This window comes from Heptranchias perlo, chromosome 5 (genome assembly GCF_035084215.1).
Source record: "Heptranchias perlo isolate sHepPer1 chromosome 5, sHepPer1.hap1, whole genome shotgun sequence".
In the NCBI taxonomy this organism is placed as follows: Eukaryota; Metazoa; Chordata; class Chondrichthyes; order Hexanchiformes; family Hexanchidae; genus Heptranchias; species Heptranchias perlo.
Window position 1 is genome coordinate 81,705,255 of NC_090329.1, and position 27,840 is coordinate 81,733,094.

The 27,840-nt window shown below is 41.4% G+C and overlaps 1 protein-coding gene across 1 annotated transcript; it reads right to left on the reverse strand.

The window, feature by feature from the left end:
* Positions 1 to 2,164: 2,164 nt before the first annotated feature.
* Positions 2,165 to 27,840, reverse strand: gprc6a (G protein-coupled receptor, class C, group 6, member A). Its single transcript, XM_067983826.1, has 6 exons — positions 27,638 to 27,840; positions 15,977 to 16,280; positions 11,622 to 12,470; positions 10,483 to 10,694; positions 6,344 to 6,459; positions 2,165 to 4,459 (listed from the first exon to the last, which is right to left on the reverse strand). The coding sequence occupies exons 1-6, from the start codon at positions 27,838 to 27,840 to the stop codon at positions 3,390 to 3,392; spliced, it is 2,754 nt and encodes a 917-aa protein (XP_067839927.1). The 3' UTR covers positions 2,165 to 3,389.

The window sequence follows — 27,840 nt, forward strand, 5'->3', positions numbered from 1 at the left end:
AGCCATCGGGATGCTCACAGAATTTCCAACCCTACAACAATGTGATCAGGTGGGCAACCCATCAATCAACTGCTGTTGAGGCCCGGCAGCTGAAATCGTCTGGACCTCATACTGATGACAGTAGGCACCCTGCCCTACCCGAAAACTGCTGCCAGTTAAAATTTCCCCTTTAGACATTGATACTATTGTCAAACCAATTGCTAATGGGGTAAACAGCCATGGCTGCAGTGGGCAGCCCTAGTGCCCCAGCAGCTATCCATCCAGTTTTTCTGGCCCCTGAGATAAAGGTAACACAACGGATTGATGTAAAATGAATGAATTATGGCAATTGCCAGTGTGATGGGCATTCACATGCAGGATTCCATACCTATGGTGACAGATCGGCTGTGCATTCATAGAGTGGAATCCCTTTCTGTTCATGAAGAGGGTGACATTGGGTGTAGGGACTCATATGGCCACACGTGTGTCATCAATAATACTCTGCACTTTGGAGAATGCAACAAGGCAGTAAAAGCTTCTCTTGTTGCTGCGTGTTTTCTGTCAGGATATCGATTAATTTACTGATCCAAACAAATATCTGTGACTTGCATGATGCAACCGTGCACTGTAGTTTGGGAAATATTTCCCACTATTGCTTGGAAGGATCCAGTGGTGTAAATGTTCAATGAAGCTATCATCTTGATGCCACTAACAGTGGAAGTAGTTTGCAGGTCTGGCTGCAGAAATATGCATGGTTTGGTGACAGTCTCCTCTGAAAAACCTAGTCTTCGTATGCAAACGTCTTTGGATATGTCCAGGTATGATTTTCTGACCTGTACACACATGTGGTGACCTAAGGGTAGGTACGAGCTGAGCATTTTAGGTGCAAGTACATCTGCCTGGTATGCCTTTTCTGATTCTCCTCTTCCTCCAAAATCTGCAAATATAGAGGGATGTCCAAAGAAATAGCCATAAAAAGAGCAATCAATGAAATGTCCCTAGGGAAAATATAGGCGTGGGATTTCCTGGAAAGTTTCAGCGTAACTACAGCATAAGAGTGGAATTGCACTGTTTTTTTGAAGGAAATTCAAATGTAACTAATTTACGACAGTTTTATGATGAAACATCGTGCGAATTTCCTCGATCTTTTGCTCTTCTCACTGAAATCCCACTTAGATCATTAACGTAGTTCATGCATTTATGCCAGTTCTGAACAAGTATAAATTTACACCCAAAATGTTAGGTGCAGCAGGACACAAAGTAATATTTCTGGTGATTTATAATGATCCTTTTTTATCAATATTTTTTATTTCTCATTATTGAGACCGGCACTATATTTTTTATATCTTTGAATGCATCAGAATTTGTTACATTAAAAAGAGAAAAGCTTCCACAATTGCATTTTTAAAAAACATTAATTTGCATAAATGATGATTTGATGGCTTCAAACATTAATTCTCATAGCATCAATAAGATAAAGAATGACTGAAAGAAGGAAGATGGCGTATGTTCTGTGCTTTCCTCATGCCCCAATTGTTTAAGCTGATTTCCGTTTTCGCGTAAATTTCCGTCAGTAAGATCGGCGTAGAAACTGGTATAAATTTCTGCATAAATGCAATCCAGGAAATTCCGGGCCATGTACTTTTTATTGGATAATTCCTCAATACAGTCCTGTGTAAGGATGACACAAGCAAAAAGGGCTCTAATTTGAGCTCAGCTTTATTTAAACAGTGATTTGCATTGCATTTAAAAAATAATTAATGCTTTTACTTTGTAAATATCGTTCTAGGAAATTTTGTATATTCTTTGTTCCATTTAAGAATTAAAATTACCAATAAAAATGTATAGTGTAACATACACGGCTGTGATATGTAACAATCAAGCTACCTTAGTAACTATATGCTTTCCAAGTTGTTAATGGCTAAGGGTATAAATAATGCTTCGAATAGTAGGGTTTCTGTGAATTCCACATTTGCATTAATTTTGCCTATTATTAACAACCATTATTGATGATCATACAGTACTGTTGTATAAGATATCAGAAAGAAGGAACATGGGGAGAAATATTAATAAGGAGTCTGCAATTTATAAAGAGTAAAGACTTTTTATTATTTGTAATCACACAAATATAAACTTCACAAACAAAATACTCAATATTTACATATATGCATTACCACAAGCAGTATACACAATGTATTAATTTAAAAGTAGTTTTGATTGATGTCTGAATGGCTATAGTAAATTACCCATCTCTTTTCTGTTTTCAACGTACTTGCCTACCCTGCCCAATGTGTTTTTGTATCATTGCCAGAACTTTTTAAACATTGCATTGAGAAGCTTACCTCACTGTAGCATAGTCATCAAACTACAAGTTGTGGATTAATCTGGTGATACAGTTTGATGACGTACTGATGAACTGTTCCATCGGGTTCATCTGCGAGATTTCCTTACATGATGAGTTCATGATCTGACACTTTCCGACAGAGAAGTAGGCATGGAGAATCAGCAGCTGATTCACCCGATGCTGATCCCCAGAACCTCCCAAGGAAAGGTACAGAACAGCATTGACAGAGATCTGAAAACAAGCCACCAGCCAGCACCCAAGTCAGGGAATGAGAGGAACTACAATGTGAGATAATACTTATTTTTGTTCTCGAATTGCGGATGACACTGGCAAAGCTGCATTTATTGCCCATCCCTAGTAGCTCTGAAACGATGGTGGTGGGCCTTCTTGAATTGCTGCAGTCCATGTGGTGATGGTGCTTATAAGATGGTGTTAGGTAGGGAAAATGAAGAATGGGGATACTGATACATAATTTTCCCTAGAAAGAATCTGTTAGAAGTTATTTTTTGAAAATGGAAAAGATGTAAAATGAACATATCTGCAAATGCACATTTTGTGATATCACGTTATATAATTTCTTTGCTATCCAGTAAAGTCACAAGATTCAGAAATTTGACCAATTTTATAACTTTGATAAACTTTTTAAAATCTTATCATCCAGAAAGGTAGCAAAAATCAAATGGTTTCACATTCATTCCCTCCTCCACCCATGATCAATTATTAACTGTATGCATTCCTCTTCTTCAGGAAGGACAACAATGTGGGCTCATGAATGACTCTTGAGTTTCTTTCAATAACATTGCCCCTCCATCTTGAACTGATGTGTTATATTTGCAGTGTGGAGAAATAGGAAGAGGACAAGTGGGATGATATATCAGACTCTGTCCTACCACAAAAGTACAATCCCTTGTTACTGGGTGCCATCATATTCAGTAACCAAGGTTGATAAATAACAAAGTGCATTAACGTTACAGTGGTCAGGATTGAACTGACCATAATGTAGACTCAGACAGCCTCAATGTGAAGTGACTATTCTGAGTACAAATCACTTTCACCAATTAAACATTTAGCAACTAGCAAATCTCTTCCTTGAAATCCTATTGATTTTGTGGTTTAGTACAAAAGAATCAGAATTTATGTTTTCTGACTTTTGACAGTTGTTATTTTTGAGGGGCTTGCAAGAAATGGTGTTTACTGAATAGTTTAGAGAAATTTTACTGTTTGCACTTTTCAGTGAATAGTCATATAGATTTTTCAAAAATGAAGTGGTAGTGTTATATTTTTTCTTAAACAGAATTATATAACACTTTGGGAAAAAATGACAGCATAATATTCCATAGGTTGAAGATAAAATTGTAACCACTTCCACTGCTGGGAGATACATGCCATGAGTGGTTACATGGACAGGTACAAAGGTAATCCACGAAATGAAGTAAATCAACATGCTAAATGTAATAAACTTAGCTTCATTGTAGTTTTCTGGCAACTTTCTACCTTTAAAGGCAAATATAAAACAAATCAGTGCGAGGAATGCTATATACCCCAACATAACAGCAAATGCTATATAAGAACCCTCATTACATTCCAGAAAAATTTCTTCTGGCAATCTCTTGGTATCTCTTTGAGCTTTTGGACCATTAAAAACTAACCACATTGTGCAAATGACAATCTGAAGTCCAGTACAGAAACCTTTGATGAGCCATGGTCTGTACAGATTCTTCAAATGCTTTTGATTAGCTGGGTTAAAGTTGAATGCTAGGAGTATTTTAAGTGATTTTGTCAGAGCACATGAAACAGAAAGAGTAAAGCTGATGCCAAATAATGGCTGCCTGATTTTGCAAGTAACATTGCTTGGTTTTCCAAGTAAAACGCCAACACTTACAAAACTGAGCAACAAAGAGACAAGCATAATAAAGCACATGCTACCACCATTGGACTTTACAACTGGCGTGTTGAGATTTTTGAAAAAGATAACAACTATTATAATGATCAAAACAACTCCAAAGGCTGAAAAATTTAGCAGTACGATAGAAAATCCATTACTCCAGTCAAGAAATACAATGCGTTTTTTGTTGCATATAGCGCTTCCCATCGGAGCCCACTCATCTTCTAAGCAATGAAAACATTGCTGTGCATCTGAAAGGAAGATCAAAAATGATAAAATTAACATATCAAATTATTTAATCAAACTGTCCTTCTGGTCTTAGTGGAGCAGGTTCATTGTGGTCTACCCAAGGGTCCTTTAATCCTACTCTTATTTCAGATTTACTTTAGGCCTTCCTTATGGCTGAGTGAATTTGTCTAGTGACCGGGTGAACCATTCGGACCAAAATGGTGCTAGGTTCCATTCCCAATCCCTGCTGAGTTAGATGATCTTAACCACGACAGTGGTAGGAGTGCTATAATTGGTCTCAGCTTACCTACATTAAGAAGGGGAAGTAGGCCAGATTCTTACTCCTAGTCACTATTCAGTGAGCTTTCTGGGAAATAAATGGGCATGTTTGTATGGATTACAAGCAAAAAACCGGATAATGTTGGCTGTGATGCCCTCCTTGATTGAATATCCTGCGTACAGTCACTGTCAAGTCTCACACGAGAAATGCCCACTTGAACAAGGTATTGAGGGCACCTGGCCAACTACAGCACTCCTACCGCTGTTATGGCTAAGATCATCTAACTCAGCAGGGATTGGGGATGGAACGTGGCACCATTTTGGTCCGAATGGCTCACCCGCTCACTAGAAAATTCACTCAGCCATGAGGAAGGCCTATCGTAAATCTGAAATAAGAGTAGGATTTCAGTGAGGAGTGGAGGTGGGGAAAAAACTGGACAGAAGAGCTCAGTGTAAAGTATGTTCAAGTGTGAGAGGTGTGAAATGAATGTTGACTGTTTTCATGCATCACAAATTCTATGTCATGCATGGTGTTAGGGTTTTTATTTTTAAAGATTCTGTTGGGAGATACATTGGGGTAAATTTTAACCCCCAAAAACGGGTGGGTTGGGGGCGGGTGGGGAGTAAAAATACTCGGTTTTCAGAGTGGGACAGCATCACGGCTCCAACATGCCTGCTTCTGGGTTTAACCCAGGCAGGTTTGTCTGTATGTGCAGAACAGACACCAGGCGGTCCCGCTCCCACTTAAATCCAGCGGGCTGATACTTAAAAGGGCAATGTACCTCATTGAGATTTTGTGTATTGGATCATTAAAATGAATTTAACCTTACCTGTTCAGCTTTCCCATCGCTTCCCATTCACGTCAGGTGAAAGCAGGTGGGAAGGGCCGGACCATGAGGTAAGTGCCTTAATTGCACTGCTTTTGGGCCCGGAGGAGCAGGAGAGCTACTTCCATGCCCAACAAGCTCACCTGGCCAACAGTACCCCTGCAATCAGCCGACCCCCCCATCCCCGATGATGCCCCCTCCCCCAATTGTGGACCCCCCCTCCCAATGGTGGGCCCTCCCCCCTCACCCCACCCCATGGTGGACCCCACCTGCCTCCGGCTCTTCACCCGAACTCCAGCGACCTCCAATTTCTTCATCAGCTCCCCCACACCCGACCTTCTCCCCGGCACTCCCCCTCCCCAATCACCTCCCCCGACAATGATCCCTCCCTCCCTCTGATACTCGGCTGAGGACTGCTGCAGCAGGCCTTCCTGGCTAACAGCCAGGCTGGCTGCCGGGCGCGAAACCTGGAAGTGAAATTGATGGGACTCATTATGGTCATGATGGTGACCTGCCCACTTACTTTCCGAGTTTCACACCTGGAAATCTTCCCCCTGGCTCCCTACCCGGCTCTCAGTTAAAATTTACCCCAATAAGTCACTGTTGGCTGTGTCTGTAGAGGTGGAGGATTTTTTTCTGGGAATACATTGCTCCACTTCCATTTGTCATTAGAGGCCTAATGATGCGAGAATACTATCCCCTTCCTTATACCATTCATACTTCACATACGTGGCATAATGCATGATTGTACAAAAAGATGATGTAGACAATAATTTACAGACAGACTTGTTTACTACCTACCAGTTGTATTGGAGAATGTATTGATACTGCAATTTACACAATCGTAGCAACATGTGTATTGGTCTTCAGATGACAGCTTTATTTGCCCTGGTTTGCAGTGGCTTGAGCACACAGATCTTATACTCTTTTAAGAAAATGAAAACAATATTTAGAAATATGGGAAAGACCTAGAAAGTACTACAATCACAAAATGCAAACTCTAATTATACCATCAACTAGGTTTGATAATATGCTAGTTAATTATAATTTTAAAACCAAACAGAGACAGCTTTTGTGGTTGCAGCAAGTGCAGCTTGGAGTGGTACTGAGGCCAAGTTAGCTAGCCTAAGCTAAATTAAGCAAAATTTTCAAGAAGGAAAATTTACAAACTGATGGAAAATTTAAGCTAATTAAAGAAAATAATGTACACTGATTGAAAAATGGTAACTTGCCTGCTTTAAACATTTGCGAGCATACTTGAACCACTTACTTATGAACCTACCTTCACATATATGAATCAAAATTATTGGTTATTGTATCTTTTCAATAAGAATTAGTGCAATTCACTTATTATTTAATCTTCAGTAAATAAATCAATCAGTTTAAGTCATTTACATATACCTGTCTTTCAGCCAAAGCTAGGACTGAAAATGTTACACTTGAAAATGTTAAGAATTATTGTATGTAACCTTCATTTCCCATTGTTCCTTTTTAAATGCTGTTCATCGTAATACCTTCCAATTGTGATACCCGAAACATTAACTTGTCTGTTCTCTTCACAGATGCTGCCTGACCTGCTGAGCATTTTCTGGTTTTCTTTCAGATGCCCAGCATCTGCAGTACTTTGCTTTGTGTTCAGGGATTGCTGATGTTGGTGAATAGAGCACCAACTGTTCTGTAGGTAGACTGGCTGTAAATTAAGTTTTGTAGGGTTGAACGGCAGTTCTGTTTCTTCACATGGATACTGTCTCCTTGTAGTAATGATGTGGAGTAACACCATCTTTGTAGTAACACCATCTTTGACCATTGATCAAACACATCCAAGAGAGGAATTCACAACTAAACATGTGATGGGGCGTTTTAAATTGGCTATACCATTAGATATAATAAAGTAATTTCTAATTCATTTGTAAGAGAAAACATTGGAAACACAGAGCAGGTCAGTCAGCATCTTCACACTATAGGGGTAACTTTCAACTTCAGCTGGGGTGGAAAACTGGCTTAATCCGGTCGGCCGCCTGTTATACGCTCTGCCTGATCTTTCTGTCCTTTGAAGTCAACAGGAAAGAGAATGGACGGCCGATCGATACCACCAGTTTTCTGGCCCCTGCTGAAGTTGAAAGTTACCCCCTTATGTATCTAATAGCAATTTGAAAATCAAGGGCTGTGCTGCTGAATATCAAAGTCATTTTACCTAAGAGAATAAATTCAATCACCAAACTCAGAACAATATCCTGGAATAGATTGGGCAGCATTTCTTTTTTCAATAGAAATTACAGAACACTCAGAGCTTAAAGTTACAAGTGAAGAGCTGACAATTTTCTGTATGGATGCTTGTTCATAACTGCCAGGCACATTTTTCCCGTGTAGAGGTAGAGAGAGATTATTTTTTTCTCACTCATTTAGCATATTCTAATATAAGTTTTCTTCAAAGGTAAATAATCTTATTGCAGTGGTGTGATTTTGTTGGGACATTTTCTTTGTCATAGATTGCTTTTGAATTGTGATCATATTTATCCACCAAAGAAATAAGAGAGACGGGTAAGGGCACAGATTTCATTTCATTACTGATTTAATTATTTGCACTGTTCTGTAGGTAGACTGGCTGTAAATTAAGTTTTGTAGGGTTGAACGGCAGTTCTGTTTCTTCACATGGATACTGTCTCCTTGTAGTAACACCATCTTTGACCATTGATCAAACACATCCAAGAGAGGAATTCACAACTAAACATGTGACTGGAGCGTTTTAAATTGGCTATACCATTAGATATAATAAAGTAATTTCTAATTCATTTGTAAGAGAAAACATTGGAAACACAGAGCAGGTCAGTCAGCATCTGTGGAGAGAACAGGCTAGTTAACTTGTGGCCCCTTCTTCAGAACCAAAGCATAAGAGACAGATATATCAATCAGAAAAATGGGGAGGGAAAAAATGATTCAAAAAAATATAAAAACGCAGACAAACCCAGAAAACAATCTTGAGTGTTATGATGTAGCAGATCATCTTAGTCAAACAAAGAACAGAAGCATTAAGACATTAAAGAAGCTAAAGGTGTGTAATGTCCCATTTCCTGTTCTTTTGCCCTGACCATCCCTTCCTCTTACAACTGTGACAGAGCCCTCCTGGTCCTCACCTTCCATCCCACCAGCTTTTTCATCGGTGTCCTTTGGTTACCGACCCACCTGCCAGTGGAAATAGTTTCTCCTTATTTACTCTATCAAGGCCCCTCATAATTTTGAACGACTCTATTGAATCTCCCCTTAATCTTCCCTGGTCTGAGGAGAACAATCCCAGCTTCTTTAACTTTACACATCCTTTGTTTTTTTAATGTCTTAAATCTTCTATCATACCACCCACGATTGTTCTCTGTGTTTCTTTGATTTGTTATATATATATATATTTCCCTTCCCCTTTCTCTGTTTGCATTAATATGCCTGGAAAGGGGATGGAATTGGTGGCGAGGGCAAGGAGTTTGTGACGGGGGCTGAAGACTATGGCTTCGGTATTCCCAATGTTTAACTCAAGGAAATTGTAGCTCATCCATGACTGGATGTCAGACCACACAGAGGCGGTGGAGGAGTCAAGAGACATGGTGGAGAGGTAGAGCTGGGTGACATCAGCATACATGTGAAAGCTGACCCTATGTCTACTGGATGATGAGGGGCAGCATGTTGAAAAGGAAAAGGAAGGGGCCAAGGATAAATCCTTGGGGGGCTCCAGGGGTGGGAAGCGAAGCCATTGCTGAAGATGCTCTGATAGGTAAGAGTGGAGCCAAGTGAGGAGAATCCCACTCAGCTGGACAATGGAGGAAAGACATTGGAGGAGGATGATGTGGTCGACCATGTCAAAGATTACAGAGAAGTCGAGGAGGACAAGGAAGGGATAATACAGCACGGTCATAGGAACAGACAACGTCATTTGTGACTTTGGTTAGGGTTGTTTCGGTGTTGCGGCAGTAGAGAAAGATGCGGCTCAGGGCTAGGGTGGGGGGAGCCTATGTTGAGGTTTGGCATGGTGATCAAGGGGAAAGGGTAGAAGCAGAAGAAGCAGCTGCATGTCAGCTTTAGTGACAAAGAGGTCCATGAGCTCCTTGCACTTGTTGTTAGTGGTGAAGGTGGAAGTTGCAAGGGAGAGGGGTTTAAGGAGACAGTTGGTAGTGGAGAAAAGAAGCTGGAGAATCTCTTTGCTCTCCACGATGATCCTGGAGTAGTGGACGGATTTGTGGAGGATAGTGCATTGATGTGGTGCAGCCAGATCTGGTGATAGATATATAAACCAATTGTGTGCCAGATACGCTCAAGTCTGCATTCCCCGGACTTGAGGGAGAAAAGTTGGAGACCATACCTGGGGAACTGAAAAGGATAAGAGACATAAAAGATTTTGCTGGTGACGAGGATATCAAATGTGGAGGCGAAGGAATGGTTGAGCAAATCGACGACTGCAAAAATATCGTGGTGGATGTTGAGCTAAAGGCTAGGCAGTTGAAAGTTTCAAAGTACAGTTGTAAGAAATTTGGTAGAGAGTTTATTTTCCCCAGAGGTGAACACAGAAGGAAATGGGGCTGGAAGTGGTAGAGAGATGTGGGTGGTGTGGGATATAAGGAAGATGGCCTTGTCTGTAATCGTAACCATGGGGGTAGAGGCCATGGGGGATGGCAGGATCAAGGGAGTAAATTTGGGTAGGATAGTTTACATGGAGGGAGAGGTTTGGAGAGAACAAGAAGGCAGTGAATTCAAAGGAGAGAGGGGGCAAGGGGAGTTGAGATGGAGATATGACATTCATCTATTCACTATGTTAACACAGGCATTAATGCATCTGTTAGAATTGCAGACAAAGGAAAGTCATATAAGTGTGTTAAGCATAATTCTGGTAATATTACCAACTGTAATTTCTATGCTTAACTCTAAAGTATAAAAGATAAGAATTATTAATACTATACAAAATTACCTTTAAATCATTAAACCTTGAATTCTTAATTATAATTTTATCCTCCTGTATACTATATTCAGCAATGGTGTGATTAAACTCCATTTTGCCATTGATTGATTTCCACATGAGGATATCATATCCAGAGATAAAATCTCCTGAAGGATCAAATTGGATTTTTGTGCCTTCAACAGTCAAGTTCACATTCTTCAGTTCTTCCAGCAACTGCAATAAAATTAGAGGAATAAATAAAATGCATTTTATTTAAAATAATAACTAAGCTTAATATCTGGTTTTAATAACATGAATCAACATTGGAATATAGGCTATTACTGCTACAACTTTTAGCATAAATATCAAGATTGTGAAATCACATTGTGAAAGTTCTAAACAATTCTTGAAAGCCATTCACTCATTAAATAACTTTCATTTGTGTTCACCTATTTCCTTTCTAGGATAGTGCAGGTTGGATTAGATATGGATTAGATGGAAAGCAATTAAAGCCAAATGAGACTTATGTTAGAGGACGTGATTTCACAAGGGGAAATCAGTAAACCTGACAACCTGATTTTCCTGTTTGGTGATGACCCTACCTTTACCATCAGTGTGAATGGTAACCTATATTTTGGGAAAAGCTGAGGGAGTAGGTTAACTGGGTTACAAATTCAAAAATTCCCTCTTTTCACCTATCCCTCGGAGAATTAAAACTTGAAATGAACCGGAGCAATTGGTTTAGGCGTAAATAGCCCGCAAAGTCTCCGCAGACCGTGGAAGGGCCCATGGTATAGCTGAGCGAAATTCCAGTAGCAACTGAGTCCAGGGACTATTCCGATGGAGCCACTCTTAATTTATCTCAGTGTCACACTACTCCATACACCGATATGTACCTAGATTGTTAACGTACAGTATGGGAGCGAATGTTTATTAAACATTGATTTTATTTCTCAGTGCAAACATAAAGCTCTCCCTTGCTCTGCTGGTAATCTGCCTGCATCAGATAGAAGAGGGCTGCAAGGCACCATACACATTAAAGGCAGAGTTCAATAATGCAAGTATATTAAGGATCATCATGGAAGCTATATATGTAGCATGTGATTAGCCTGCGAGTGGGATTATGCCATTCATTGTTTGTGCTGTAGGACAAAGGTTTACCTCCCAAGGTGCAAAGTCAAATGATTTCCGGCAATTTCCTTCATTACATTTTAGTAGATTTCGAAGAGCATGTGCAAGAGCAGTCACTGACCATTGTATGCTGGAAACAACACCTGGTTCAATATTATTCACCAGAAAATCATCTTCCCGGATTTGCATTTCCGTGGCTTCGTTGACACCTTGATGTTCATTAACCAGCATCTCATACATTTGATTTGAAATACAATTCTCTAGATCATCATTTTGAACATTTGCACAACGGGTACGAAGCCATTGGTAGTGCCTTAAAAATGCGTTCATGTTTTCAGAATCAGCTGGTAATTTTTTAACATAGTTTTGAAACTTGGAAAGATTTCCACTCTTAAATGTCAATCCAACAATGTTCCCAATTTTGTGAATGCCCTCCAAGCGAGTAATATTACTGTTAGTTGACCAGCTGTCACTGGCAATCCAAACTTTGCTTATGTTGTAAGCACTTAATTCTTTAAATAGTTCAATGATATGAGAGCCTTTTCCAAAAACAACAATGACATTCACTTTTGTTCGGTTGATGATAGTGTTTACTATTTCTTTTATTTTGGAATTAATTATTTGATCAAGTGAATAAAATGGAATAATTTCTTGAAAAGAAATGCATACACCCAGGCTCTCTGCTTGTGAAATGAAGTTATCTATTCCAGATCGGCTGTAATCATCATCACTTGCGATAGTTCCCACCCAGTTCCAGCCGAAACGTTGAACCAGCTTGACCATGGCTTTGGTCTGATAGTCGTCATTTGGAATAGTTCTCAAAAATGCAGGAAATCGTGTCTTGTCACTGAGAATTTTAGCAGAAGATGAGTAGCTGATCTGTAAAAGATTTAAATGTTCAGAAGGAAAGAATTCTTTTTGAAGTCTACATTTCTGGTATGCTCCATAATTCAGGATTATTAGTCAATCATTTTATTAATGTTTTGCAGAAATATAAGGCCTCACAAAGTGGCATTAACTATTTTTGAAAGTTGCAAAAAGCTATTTACAATCAGTCTTGTTTTCTTTCTCAATAATTATGAATATGATGGTTTGTAAATTCCTAATACTGAATGTTATAAAATATAATTTGAAGTATGTAGAAATATATTTCTGAATGGTCAGTATTATCTAAGTGAGCCAAATGAGAAGAAAAAAATTGTTTTTTAGTCTGGTAATGACATACGGGGCTGAACTTTCCAAAAAAACAACACAGCATGATCTCATTAATGTTGATACTAAGATTATGCTGCCACACAAAAGAACAGGATGGCGCCCACGGTGCTTCAAATAAAAAAGAAATTACCATAAAATATAGTATATTGGCCAGGCCAGTAAAAAAGTGGCACAATCAATTTTTATAAGGGCAAAGTCTTAGTATCGTACCAATGCACGTTATATTTCAAGCCTGCAGGTCACAAGTCCTGGATGAGGATGTGACCTAGTCAGTAGCTTTTACAATATATATAATACATACAGGATATGCTATTTTCAAGTTGCATTCAGTGAAATAAAAGTCCATCTCACTGCATTATGACTCATGATAAGTAGCATTGAGGTTTGAGCCACTGAAAATTGTGTGTTTCTGCTACAAAATATCACTGCACATTTTCATAAAACTGAAAGCAGCTCTGTATATATTATGTAGAGTAACACATGCAGGAGTGAGGTACCAGGCTGTACCAGGCTGTAACATATTGCAGAACTTCTTATGTTAGTGCTAACAATATTCAGCACTTTTAGAAGGGGGAAGAAAATTGGAGAGAAAAAGGCTTTGGAATATGTTACCAAGGAATGTAACTATAGTGGGTAGTATAAATGGGTTTACTAGCCAAATAGATGTGTTTCTGAAAAGAGAAGGAATTAAACATAAGAACATATGTTCTTATGTTCTTATAAGAAATAGGAGCAGGAGTAGGCCAATCGGCCCCTCGAGCCTGCTCCGCCATTCAATAAGATCATGGCTGATCTGATCCTAACCTCAAATCTAAATTCATGTCCAATTTCCTGCCCGCTCCCCGTAACCCCTAATTCCCTTTACTTCGAGGAAACTGTCTATTTCTGTTTTAAATTTATTTAATGATGTAGCTTCCACAGCTTCCTGGGGCAGCAAATTCCACAGACCTACTACCCTCTGAGTGAAGAAGTTTCTCCTCATCTCAGTTTTGAAAGAGCAGCCCCTTATTCTAAGATTATGCCCCCTAATTCCAGTTTCACCCATCCTTGGGAACATCCTTACCGCATCCACCCGATCAAGCCCCTTCACAATCTTATATGTTTCAATAAGATCGCCTCTCATTCTTCTGAACTCCAATGAGTAGAGTCTCAATCTACTCAACCTCTCCTCATATGTCCGCCCCCTCATCCCTGGGATTAACCGAGTGAACCTTCTTTGTACTGCCTCGAGAGCAAGTATGTCTTTTCTTAAGTATGGACACCAAAACTATATGCAGTATTCCAGGTGCGGTCTCACCAATACCTTATATAACTGCAGCAATACCTCCCTGTTTTTATATTCTATCCCCCTAGCAATAAAAGCCAACATTCCATTGGCCTTCTTGATCACCTGCTGCACCTGCATACTAACTTTTTGATTTTCTTGCACTAGGACCCCCAGATCCCTTTGTACTGCAGTACTTTCCAGTTTCACGCCATTAAGATAATAACTTGCTCTCTGATTTTTCCTGCCAAAGTGCATAACCTCACATTTTCCAATATTATATTGCATCTGCCAAATCTCCGCCCACTCACCCAGCCTGTCTATATCCCCCTGCAGGTTTTTTATGTCCTCCTCGCTCTCCACTTTCCCTCCCATCTTTGTATCATCTGCAAACTTTGATATGTTACACTCGGTCCCCTCCTCCAAATCATTAATAATAGATTGTAAAGATTTGGGGACCCAGCACCGACCCCTGCGGAACACCACTGGCTACTGGTTGCCAGTCCGAGAATGAACCATTTATCCCAACTCTCTGCTTCCTGTTAGATAACCAATCCTCCACCCATGCCAGAATATTACCCCCAATCCAGTGATTCTTTATCTTGAGCAATAATCTTTTATGTGGCACCTTGTTGAATGCCTTCTGGAAGTCTAAATACACTACGTCCACTGGTTCCCCTTTATCCACCCTGTACGTTATGTCCTCGAAGAACTCAAGCAAACTTCTAAGACATGACTTCCCCTTCATAAAGCCACGCTGACTTTGTCCTATTAAATTATGTTTATCCAAATGTTCCGCTACTGTCTCCTTAATAATAGACTCCAAAATTTTACCCACCACAGATGTTAGGCTAACTGGTCTATAATTTCCAGCCTTCTGCCTACTACCCTTTTTAAATAAGGGTGTTACATTAGCAGTTTTCCAATCTGCCGGGACTTTGCCGAGTCCAGAGAATTTTGGAAAATTATTACCAAAGCATCCACAATCCCTACTGCCACTTCCCTCAAGACCCTAGGGTGCAAGCCATCAGGTCCAGGGGATTTATCCGCCTTGAGTCCCATTAATTTACTGAGTACCAATTCCTTAGTGATTTTAATCGTATTTAGCTCCTCCCCCCCTAGAGCCCCCTGTTTGTCCAGTGTTGGGATATTCTTAGTGTCCTCTACCGTAAAGACTGAAACAAAATATTTGTTCAGCATTTTTGCCATCTCCATGTTTCCCACCATTAATTTCCCGGTCTTATCCTCTAAGGGACCTACGTTTGCCTTAGCCACCCTTTTTCTTTTTATATAACTGTAGAAACTCTTGCTATCTGTTTTTATATTTTTTGCTAATTTATTTTCATAATCTATCTTCCCTTTCTTAATCAATCCTTTAGTTACTTTTTGCTGTCTTTTGAAGACTTCCCAATCTTCTATCCTCCCACTAAGTTTGGCTACCTTATACTTTCTTTTTTTTAGTCGGATACTATCCTTAATTTCTTTACTTAGCCACGGATGGCTGTCATTTCTTTTACACCCTTTTTTCCTCAGTGGAATATATATTTTTTGAAAATTGTAAAATAACTCCTTGAATGAACACCACTTCCACACCCAATTAAGGGATATGATGGTTGGCGGGGTTGAAATCAATCAAAATAGAACAGGTTTATTGGCCAAATGGCCTTTTCCCTTTCCTAATAATTTTTATTTTCTTATGTCCTCTGAACTCATGAATGTGTTACTGCATTGTTATACAATTCTAGCTGTGTATTACATATATAACATATATATAAGGAGAATAAGGCAAGACTATATGAGATAAGATAAGCAGGGTAAAATACTAAAATAATTTTACAGAAAAATATTAAAATATTTGCAGACAGATGCGACTAGGATCCAGATCCAATGAATAAAGCTTAGTTACCTGAGGCATAAGATATAAGTTTAATAACTTTGCAACTGCAATGCTAACTTCTGAGGTAGCAGCTCCTATAACTGCCTTTACCGTTGGCAAATAATCCGTATAATTACATTGAACTTCAATACAGTTGTCTGAAGAGTTGAATTTAGAAAGGAATCTCAAGGCTGCTCTCAGTGCCATTGTAGGCTCCGTACAAGTATCATATAGTTCGTATCCCAGTTTGATTCCAGGTAATAGGGTTGAATTGTTTACCATCTCTATGGAGTGGATCATGGCGAGAACTTTTATTAAACCTCGTACGTCAAACCTGAACATCAGAGAGTAACAGAAATAAAAATAAAAATGGTAAATTACAACAGATGTGTTAGATGTACAGTATTATCATTATTATTACAATCACTATTATTATTACTATTATTATTGTGATAATTACTATTATTATGATTACTACCATTGTTGCTACTAGAAAGATATATCTTCCATTTATATAGCGCCTTTCACAGCCTGAGGACATCCCAAAGTGTTTTACATCCAATTAAGTACTTTTGAAGCATAGTCACCGTTACAACGTAGGAAATATGGAGCCAATTTGCATATAGCAAGGTCCCACAAACAGAAATCAAATAAATGACAAGATTATCTGCTTCTGGATGTTGTTTGAGGGGTAAATGTTGGCCAGGACACCACGAGAATTCCCAGCTCTTCATTGAATAGTATCACTGGATCTTTTATGTCCACCTGAGAAAGCAGGTTTAATGTCTCATCCAAAAGACAGCACCACCAACAGTGCAGCACTCCCTCAGTATTGCATTGAAGTGCCAGCCTAGATTATGTGCTTAAGTATCTGGAGAGGGGCTTGAACTATTGGGTCCAGAAATTCAGCCACTCAGCGCCTGTTCTTCAGCTCCCAATATGGCCGGCAGGAAGCTTGTGCACATTTCGGGCCAGAAGTGTGCCACTCCCCATGTTGGATAAGGTAGAGATGCTGGTGGCAGGAGCTCACGTTGGAAATATTTAAAGGACAGAATTAGTTATTCAAATTAGGGTCTTGTGCATCTCACAGGACCCATTTTTGATTTTTGAATGCCCCAGCACTTCACTCGCCATGTGCTGAACTCACCAGACACATCATGGTGTAAACTGGCAGCAAGGCCCCCATACTTACCTGAATGTGGAGCTGGGAGGAGCAGGAGTGCTCCTATCAGCCTCACATTAAAAGAACTTGGACCACTTCCCCCAGCTACTGATCAGACCTTCAAGTAAAAAGTTTAATAAAACGATAAAGGACACAAAGACAATTCAGTGGATAAATTTAATCACCTTATTGTGAAATAAGGTGTGTGTTCGCCTCCAGGGATGCTGCAGCCAGGCCCTCACAGCAGCAGTCCATGCTAGCACGCTTTGCTAGAAGCTCAAATGGCTGCCATGCTGGCTCTAGGCTTCACTACAGAGAGATTGGTGGATTGAATAGGGCTTGGAAGGTGTCACTCATTTTCTGCAGTCTGCTCTCCTGCAGAGCAGTGGAAGTGCTGAGGCCCAGCTTCATGGGAGTAGCAGTGGCGCAATGGGGTCAGTACGAATTGGCCTCTCTCGGGATGTCAGCACCTCTCCTCCTTCACCACCCCCTCAACCAATATCTGCCATGGTTCCAGCAAGTCAGCTGGGCCAGACTACTCTGGCAGTAACTGTGGTGCAGCAGTCTGCAGCTGGGCCTTCACATGTGTGAGCATCTCATGGGTCCAAACATGTGGAACCGTAGCCTTTCACCAGCTTTGCTGCAGCCACCAGGGGAGTACCTTGTAGGAGTAGTTGAGTTAATAAACCTTCTTTTAAGAAAAAACACTATCGGTTGATCAATTGGGTGAGAAATGAATAGAAGGCAGTTATTGTGTTTGGCATTAAATTTATCAGATTTGACACTTTGGTCTGCAGCTTAGTTTAATAGCAGCTTCTGAGTCTGCATTGTCAGTATGTCATTGATATAGAAGTTGTCTGAATGGTTTGAATGTTATTTACAGCAGGAAGAAGGAAGTGGTGAAGATTGTTACAAGGACTGTTAAGCAGAGGGGCTCTGAATAAGTTCACAGAGCAGAGATATGAGCGGCTCAACAGAATTGCTGATCAATGAGCTAATTCCCCACATCTCTTGCTCCAAGGCATTGAGGTGGCCCTCCATTTTCTGCTACTTTCTCTCCTTTCCCCTGACCTTCCTTGTCCAATAAGGACTGCTGCTGCTTCTGGCCTGCCTCCTCCAAACGCAGGCCTCTACGTAATGTGAGGCTATGCAGTATGCATCACACCACAACGATGCAGGAAACTCTCTCTGGGGCATATTGTAGGGAACCCTCTGACCGGTCAGACACCTGGATCTCTGCTTCAGCATCCCTACGGTGTGTTCAGTGATGATCCAGATGGTCCCATGGCTTTGATTATATCTGTGCTGCTCGGGCATAATGGGTTTGTGCAGGAGTATCATGGGCCACATTGGCTTTTGGTCCAGCAACGCCTCGACTTTAAAATTCTCATCCTTGTGTTCAAATCGCTCCATGGCCTCGCCCCTCCCTATCTCTGTAACCTACTCCAACAATACAACACTCTGAGAACTCTGCACTCCTCCAATTCTGGCATCCTGTGCATGCCCAATTTCCTTTGCCCCTCCACTGGCAGCCTTGCCTTTAGTTGTCTAAGCTCTAAGCTACGGAATTCCCTCCCTAAGCCTTGCTACTTCTCTACCTCTCGCTCCTCCTTTAAGATTCTCCTTAAAACCTACCTCTTTGGCTGAGCTTTTGGTCACCTATCCTAATACCTCATTATGTGTCAAATTTTGTCTGATAATGCTCCCATGAAGGGCTTTGGGACGTTTTACTACTTAAAAGCGTTATATCAATGCAAGTTGTTGTTGTTGTGCAGGGGGTATCCCTTGCCCCCTTCAGCCATCCTGTCATGCTCCTCAGTGGGTCGTGTATTGAGGTAGAATGTCTCAGGATAAATGCACCGTGGCAGTTCCCTGGGTATCCATGCAGAGACCTGTGTGATGGTGTTCCTGTGATCGATCACTAGCTGCACATTGATGAAGTGGTATCCTTTTCTATTTACATATGTTGCTGGCTGGTGTCCCAGTGCCCTGATGGCAACATGTGTGCAATCAATGATGCTCTGCACGCAAAGAAAGCCAGCCGCTGATGCAAAGCCCCCAGCTCCCTTCTGTTGACTGCTGAGGTCAACAAGGAAGGTGATGTACTGTTCAGTCCTGGCGAACAGGACGTCAGTGACCTGCTTAATGTAGCTGTGAACTGCAGACTGATATGTTGATGTTCCGTGTAGCAGACAATAATGAGGGAGCATGGAGTAGCAGCTATCGACAGAGTCTGGTTTCGACAGAGTCTATAATTGGGAATTTGGTGATTGAGGGGTTTTTTTGAGCGTTGATCTTTATCTAAAATTTGACTAAGTTTGGCATCAAGCATTTAACTTAAATTTAATCTTAACTTGCAGTTTTCAGTTAGTGGTAAACAAGCAGCCTGACGTGGCAGTTGGTCATCTAGAAAATTAGGTGACTGGTTGGACTGGTAATCTACTGTCAGCTGGGGCTGACTCAGGTGATTGGTATTCTAGCTAGCATAAATTCAGAAGGGTTTTGCTAACGCACAGAGTAGCAGCTATTGACAGTCTGGTTTCAACAGAGTCTATAATTGGGAATTTGGTGAGTGAGGGGATTCGGTGCAGTAAGGGGTGAGGTGCATTTGATTAATCAGCGGAGAGGAGCGTACAGAGAGCGGGACACAGCAACATCAAAACAAAACTGCAGTGTGACGTCACAGGTAAGGCAGGTAGGTGGTTGGTGGTGAGTATCTCTTCTGTTTTCTTCTTTCTTAGGACCGTGGGCTGAGTAACTTATAGCATAAAACTAAATTTAAAAAAAACTAACCTTAATTTAATAAATTAAACAAGGCCAGTATTTGGTTCAACCTAAAAATAATTTGATTGGCATTGTAGTAATCAATTAAATAAATAAAATAGTTATGACAGGGCAGGAGATGTGTTGCAGCTGCAATATGTGGGAGCTACTGGACAGTTTTGTCCAGGGCGACTACATCGGCGGTAAGTGTCTGCAGCTCAAGGAACTTCGGCTCCGAGTTGAGGAGCTGGAGTCCGAGCTGCAGACATTGCGATGCATCAGGGAGGGAGAAAGTTACCTGGACACTTTGATCCAGGAGGCAGTCACACCCCTTAGACTAAATACTGTAAAATTGGCACGTGGTCAGGGATAGGAGGGTGTGACTGCGAGTGAGGCAGGTACGGGGATCCAGGAGGTAGTATTGCAGGAGCCTCAGCCTCTGCACTTGTCTAATAGATACAAGGTTCTTGTAGCCCTTGTGGATGAGTGCAGGGACTGCAGGGAGGATAAGCAAAATGGCCACGGCACCGTGGTTCAGGGGGCCATTCAAGTGGGGGGGAGTAAAAAGGAATGTGTTTGTAGTAGGCGACAGTATAGTTGGAGGGATAGATACTGTTCTCTGCAGCCAAGAGCGAGAGTCCTGAAGGCTGTGTTACCTACCCGGTGCCAGGTTTAAGGACATCTCCTCAGGGCTGGAGAGAAACTTGGAGTGGGAGGGGGAGGATCCAGTTGTCGTGGTCCCCGTAGGTACCAACGACATAGCTAGGACTAAGAAAGAGGTTCTGCTAAGGGAGTTTGAGCAGCTAGGGACTAAATTAAAAAGCAGAGCCACAAAGGTGATAATCTCTGGATTATTACCTGAGCGACGAGCAAATTGGCAGAGGGTAAATCAGATCAGAGAGATGAATGCATGGCTCAAAGATTGGTGTGGGAGAAGTGGGTTTTGATTCATGGGGCACTGGCACATGTGCTGGGGAAAGATGGAGCTGTTCCGTTGGGATGGGCTTCACCTGAACCATTCTGGGATCAGTGTTCTGGCAAACCGAATAACTGGGGCGGTAGAGAAGGCTTTAAGCAAAATAGAGGGGGGGAGGGCTCAGGTGAGGCGAAGTTTAGATTGATAAAGAGAAAAGACAAGGAAGTAGTACAAGAAAGTGATGGGGGTAATGGTAAACAGAGTGTGTCAGGAAGGGACAGAGCGTACAAACATAAGAGTGCACTAGCAAATGGAGCCGGGGTATGAAAGAATGACAAAAAGGCTAAATTAAAGGTTCTTTATCTGAATGCGCGCAGCATTCATAATAAGATAGATGAATTGACGGCACAAATAGAAACAAATGGGTATAATCTTGCGGCCATTACAGAGACGTGGTTGCAGGGTGACCAAGGTTGGGAGTTAAATATTCAGAGTTATTTAACATTTCGGAAGGATAGGAAAAAAGGTAAAGGTGGTGGGGTAGCTCTGTTAATAAAGGATGAAATTGGTATAATAGTGAGAAATGATCTTGGCTCAGAAGATCAAGATGTCGAATCAATTTGGGTGGAGGTAAGAAATAGCAAGGGAAAGAAATCACTGGTGGGAGTAGTATATAGGACCCCTAACAGTAGCTACACTGTAGGGCAAAATATAAATCAGGAAATAAGGGGGGCTTGTAAAAAAGGTAATGCAATAATCATGGGCGATTTTAACTTTCACATAGATTGGACAAATCAAATTGGCAAAAATAGCCCTGAGGAGGAGTTCATAGAGTATATTAGGGATTGTTTCTTAGACCAATATGTCGGGGAACCAACCAGGGATCAGGCCATTTTGGATCTGGTAATGGGTAACGAAACAGGATTAATTAATGATCTCAAAGTAAAGGATCCCTTGGGAAGCAGTGATCATGACATGATAGAATTTCACATCCAGTTTGAGAGCGAGGATCTTGGGTCTGAAACTACTATATTAAACTTAAAGAAGGGCAATTATAAAGGAATGAGGGCGGAAATGGCTAAAGTGGACCGGGTAAACAGATTAGATGGTATGATGGTGGATAAGCAGTGGCAAACATTTAAAAAGATATTTTATGACTCGCAACAAAAATATATCCCTGTGAGGAGGAAAGACTCCTCAAAAAGGGTGAACCAACCATGGCTAACTAAGGAAGTAAAGGATGGTATCAGGTTAAAAGAAAAAGCATACAACATGGCAAAGATTACTGGTAAGCCCGAAGATTGGGAAAACTTTAAAAACCAGCAAAGGATGACTAAAAGAATAATAAAAAGGGAGAAAATAAATTATAAGAGTAAGCTAGCAAGAAATATAAAAACTGACAGTAAAAGCTTCTACTGTCAGTAGGAAGAAGGTAGCTAAAGTAAACATTGGTCCCTTAGAGGATGAGATGGGGGAAATAATAATGGGAAACAAGGAAATGGCAGAGGAATTGCCAGATATTTTACATCTGTCTTCACAGTAGAAGACAATAATAACATACCAATAATAGTAGAAAATCAAGGGGCAAAGGGGAGGGAAGAACTAAAAACAATCACTATCACTATAGATGAAGTACTAGGTAAACTAATGGGTCTAAAGGCTGACAAGGTCCCCTGGACCTGATGGCTTGCATCCGAGGGTCTTAAAGGAAGTGGCTACAGAGATAGTGGATGCATTGGTTGTGATCTTCCAGAATTCACTAGATTCTGGAAAGGTCCCAACGGATTGGAAAACCACAAACGTAACACATTCAAGAAGGGAGTGAGACAGAAAGCAGGTAACTATAAACCAGTTAGCCTAACATCTGTCATTGGGAAAATGCTAGAATCCATTATTAAGGAAGTAGTAGCAGGACATTTGGAGACTCATAATACAATCAAGGAGAGTCAACATATGAAGGGGAAATCATGTCTGACAAATTTATTAGAGTTCTTTGAAGAAGTAACGGGCAGGGTGGATAAAGGGGAACCAATGGATTGGCTAACTAACAGAAAGCAAAGAGTCGGGATAAAAGGGTCATTTTCAAAATGGCAATCTGTAACTAGTGGGGTGCCGCAGGGATCGGTGCTGGGGCCTCAACTATTTACAATATATATCAATGACTTGGATGAAGGAACAGAGTGTCTTGTGGCCAAATTTGTCGATGATACAAAGATAGGTGGAAAAGCAAGTTGCGATGAGGACAAAGTGTCTCCAAAGGGATATTGACAGGTTAAGCGAATGGGCAAAAATTTGGCAGTTGGAATATAAAGTGGGAAAATGTGAAGTCATCCACTTTGGGAGGAAAAATAAAAAAGCAAAATATTATTTGAATGGAGAAATACTACAAAATGCTGCGGTACAGAGGGATCTGGGTGTCCTCGTACATGAAACAGAAGAAGTCAACATACAGGTGCAGCAGGTAATCCGGAAGGCAAACGGAATATTGGCCTTTATTTCAAGGGGGATGGAGTATAAAAGCAGGGAACCATCCAACGTGTTATGTGGCACTATCACCGTGCTAAATGGAATAGATTCAGAAAGATCTAGCAGCTCAAAAGTGGGCATCCATGAGGCGCTGTGGGCCATCAGCAGCAGCAAAATTGTATTCCAGCACAATCTGTAACCTCATGGCCCGGCATATTCCTCACTCTACCATTACCAACAAACCAGGGGATCAACCCTGGTTCAATAAGGAGTTGGAGAAGAGCATGCCAGAAGCAGCACCAGGCGTACCGAAAAATGAGGTGCCAACCTGGTGAAGCTACAACTCAGGACTACATGCATGCTAAACAGCGGGAGCAACATGCTATAGATAGAGCTAAGCGATTCCACAACCAACGGTTTAGGTAATAGCTCTGCAATCCTGCCACATCCAGTCGTGAACAGTGGTGGACAATTAAACAACTAACAGGAGGAGGGTCTGCAAACATCTCCATCCTCAATGACATCAAGGCAGCATTTGACCGAGTGTGGCACCAAGGAGCCCTAGTAAAATTGAAGTCAATGGGAATCAGTGGGAAAACTCAGTGGCTGGAGTCATACCTAGCACAAAGGAAGATGGTAGTGGTTGTTGGAGGCCAATCATCTCAGCCCCAGGATATTGCTGCAGGAGTTCCTCAAGGCAGTGTCCTAGGCCCAACCATCTTCAGCTGCTTCATCAATGACCTTCCCTCCATCATAAGGTCAGAAATGGGGATGTTCGCTGATGATTCCACAGTGTTCAGTTCCATTCGCAACCCCTCAGATAATGGAGCAGTCCGAGCCTGCATGCAGCAAGACCTGGACAACATCCAGGCTTGGGCTGATAAGTGGCAAGTAATATTTGTGCCAGACAAGTGCCAGGCAATGACCATCTCCAACAAGAGAGAGTCTAAGCACCTCCCCTTGACATTCAACAGCATTACCATCGCCGAATCCCCCACCATCAACATCCTGGGGGTCACCATTGACCGGAAACTTAACTGGACCAGCCATATAAATACCGTGGCTACAAGAGCAGGTCAGAGGCTGGGTATTCTGCAGCAAGTGACTCATCTCCTGACTCCCCATAGCCTTTCCACCATCCACAAGGCACAAGTCTGGAGTGTGATGGAATACTCTCCACTTGCCTGGATGAGTGCAGCTCCAACAACATTCGAAGTTCGACACCATTCAGGACAAAGCAACCCGCTTGATTGGCACCCCATCCACCACCCTAAACATTCACTCCCTTCACCACCGGCACTCTGTGGCTACAGGATGCACTGCAGCAACTCCCCAATGCTTCTTCGACAGCACCTTCCAAACCTGCGACCTCTACCACCTAGAAGGATAAGGGCAGCAGGCACATGGGAACACCACCACCTGCACGTTCCCCTCCAAGTCACACAACATCCCGACTTGGAAATATACCACCGTTCCTTCATCATCGCTGGGTCAAAATTCTGGAACTCCCTTCCTAACAGCACTATGGGAGAACCGTCACCACACGGACTGCAGCGGTTGAAGAAGGCGGCTCACCACCACCTCCTCAAGGGCAATTAGGGATGGGCAATAAATGCTGGCCTTGCCAGTGACGCCCACATCCCATGAACAAATTTAAAAAGTCATGCTACAACAGTACAGGGTGCTGGTGAGACCACACTGGAGTAATGCATACAGTTCTGGTGCCCTTATTTAGGAAGGACATACTTGCATTGGAAGCAGTTCAGAGAAGGTTCACTAGCTTGATTCCGGTTATGGAAGGGTTGTCTTATGAGGAAAGATTGAACATGTTGGGTCTATACTCATTGAAGTTTAGAAAAATGAGAGGAGATCTTATTGAAACATACAAGATTCTGAGGGGACTCAATAGGGTAGATGCCGAGAGGATATTACTCCTCATGGGGGAATCTAAAACTCGGGGGCATAGTCTCAGAATAAGGGGTCGCCCGTTTAAGAAGGAAATGAGGAGGTATTTCTTCTCCCAGAGGGTCGTGAATCTTTTGTTTTCTTTACCCCAAAAAGCTGTGGAGGCTGAGTCATTGAATACATTCAAGGCTGAGATGGACAAATTTTTGATCAGCAAGGGAGTCAAAGGATATGGGGAATCGGCAGGAAAGTGGAGTTGAAGTAAAAATCAGATCAGCCATGATCTCATTAAATGGCGGAGCAGGCTTGAGGGGCCAAATGGCCTACTCCTGCTCCTATCTCTTATAGTCTTGTGGTCAGACTGAAAGTATCCAGTAGTGAAAAAATTAAGTTCTCTGGTGACTTTGAGAACCACTGGTAAAGCTTGGCTCCAAGGTGCAGGAGGCAGCAGGTTTCAATCCAGGTGGCTACAGAGGTCTGTAACAGCCTGCCTGGCAAAGCACAGCCTCTTCCTGCACTGCTCCTCAGATAGGCCCAAAAAGATGATTCTTGGCCTGTACACCCTGTGAACCGGGTATGGCCTCCTATGAGCAGCTCCCTTCATCTACTGTCTTCTTAAAGGCCCAGCTTCTGGTGGTGGTTGCTGAGATTGCTGCTGCTTCTCCTCCTCTAAGTGCTCCTCCATCCAGAACAAACAAACAACTTGCATTTATTTAGCATCTTTAACATAGTAAAACTTCCCAAGGCGCTTCACAGGAGTGATTGCCAAACAAAATTTAACACTGAGCCACATAAGGAGGCATTCGGACAAGTGACCTAAAGAGGTCGGTTTTAAGTTGCATCTTAAAGGAGGAGAGAGAGGTAGAGAGGTGGAAAAGCTTAGGGACTGAATTTCAGAGCTTAGACCTAGGCAGCTGAAGGTACAGCTGCCAATGGTGGAGCAAAAAAAATCGTGGATGCGCAAAAGCCCAGAATTGGAGGGGTGCAGAGATCTCGGAGGGTTGTAGGGCTGGAGGATGTTACAGAGATAGGGAGGGGTGAGGCTATGGATGGATTTGAAAACAAGAATGAGAATTTTAAAAGTAACAATAATTGCATTCATAATAAAGACTGAAAGCTTACAAAGGGTGGTAAGGCCAAAAAAGTCCCACACCAACATGGTTGACTTTTATCTACCCCTAAAGTGCCCTCCAAGCCACTGAGTTGTATCAAATCACTGCAAAGAAGAGCAAGATGTGGGCAATGGCAGACAAGAGCTGGTGTCCTACTGTTCTATGGCACAAGCCAGGAGTGTTCCAACATTTTCCTTAACCACATTGCCTTCCTGCTTAAACCAGAACTGATCATCTGGGTACCTCCCAAAGTGCGCAGCAGGAAATAGTGAAAGCCATGTTGCCGGCCACCTGTAGGTTCAACACTTGTAAAATCAAACAGCTGTTTCAACTGAGCAAGAATTTTGTAACTATAATAATGAAATTACAGCTTTCTTTTTCTGACAATGATGAGAATTGCCGTTTTGAATATTTTGGTAGATTTTCATTTCTGGACAATTGATAAGGTTTGTGAAAAAAATCATCTTTTACTTTTGATGCAATTCAAAGAAAGGCCCACGGACTTTAAGCTTACTATTTCCACAACCACGTACAATCTACTCCATCATGACCTCTACCTCACCTATTAAATCTCCTGAAGGAAAGTTCTACATAAATAATTCTAATCCCCAAGAATAAGAAGGCAGAGATACAATATATTTATCTATCCTTGCATTTTAACTATTCAACTCTGGTATACTATCCTCCATAGATAACATTCCCTCTCTGTTCTTTCTCTGCCACATCCCAGCAAAATCAGGGCTATCCCCAGAGATAGGGCAGGGGAGTTCGACTAGCTGGATTGCTCTTGCATAGAGCCGGCACGGACTCGATGGGCCGAATGGCCTCCTTCCATGCTGTAACCTTTCTATGATTCTATGATTCCCTTATGTAACTTTGTGTTACCAAGGAAATATAAACCAGTAATTACCATAAAGCTCCAGTGGGGTTCTCAGTGGTTTTGATCTGATTTTTTATAAAGTGATGCATCTTCATCTCTATCTTAAAGCAAAATTATTCCAACGATTTGAAATAGTGTTCAGGATTCTTGTTATTATTTAAATTTATTATTTCATTATAGACACCGAAAAGCTCAAAGAAGAAAGGATTACAGCAACTTAAAAGGTACAAAATGATGACTTGTATTACAGAGTACATTATAATGAGAAAAAGGGTTTCCCCTCCCCTTCAGCATTTTAACAATGTAGGTATGATGAAAAACTTTAATTTGTTTTATGTCACTGTGCTTACTATAAGTCAATCTATAAGTTAATCTAAAAAGAATACTTTTAATTTAGAACAATAACTTTATACCAAATGCACTGACTTAAGTTATCATAAAACACATTAAATCGCTCCTTTTGTTATGTTTTAAATCAGTCACTTACCCTTTACATTTTTGACCCTCTGGCTTTTTGAGTCCCACTATATGTACAACCTTTTCATGTACTGGGAAGAGACCACCAATGATGATATCTCCTGGAGCCCTGGTCCCAACAGAATCATCAAAAAATTCACAAGCCCGTAGCATATTGAAAGATAAGGTGCACAGTGTGAAGAACACATTGTACAGAAACATGCTTCTGAGCAT

Coding starts and splice junctions, on each gene's coding strand:
- gprc6a (XM_067983826.1), bottom strand. CDS start 27,840: ATGCTCAGAAGCATGTTTCTGTACAATGTGTTCTTCACACTGTGCACC. Junction 6,460..10,482: donor AATGATTTAAAGGTAATTTT/GTATAGTATTAA, acceptor AAAGAGTATAAG/ATCTGTGTGCTCAAGCCACT. Junction 4,460..6,343: donor TACATTCTCCAATACAACTG/GTAGGTAGTAAA, acceptor TCTTCCTTTCAG/ATGCACAGCAATGTTTTCAT.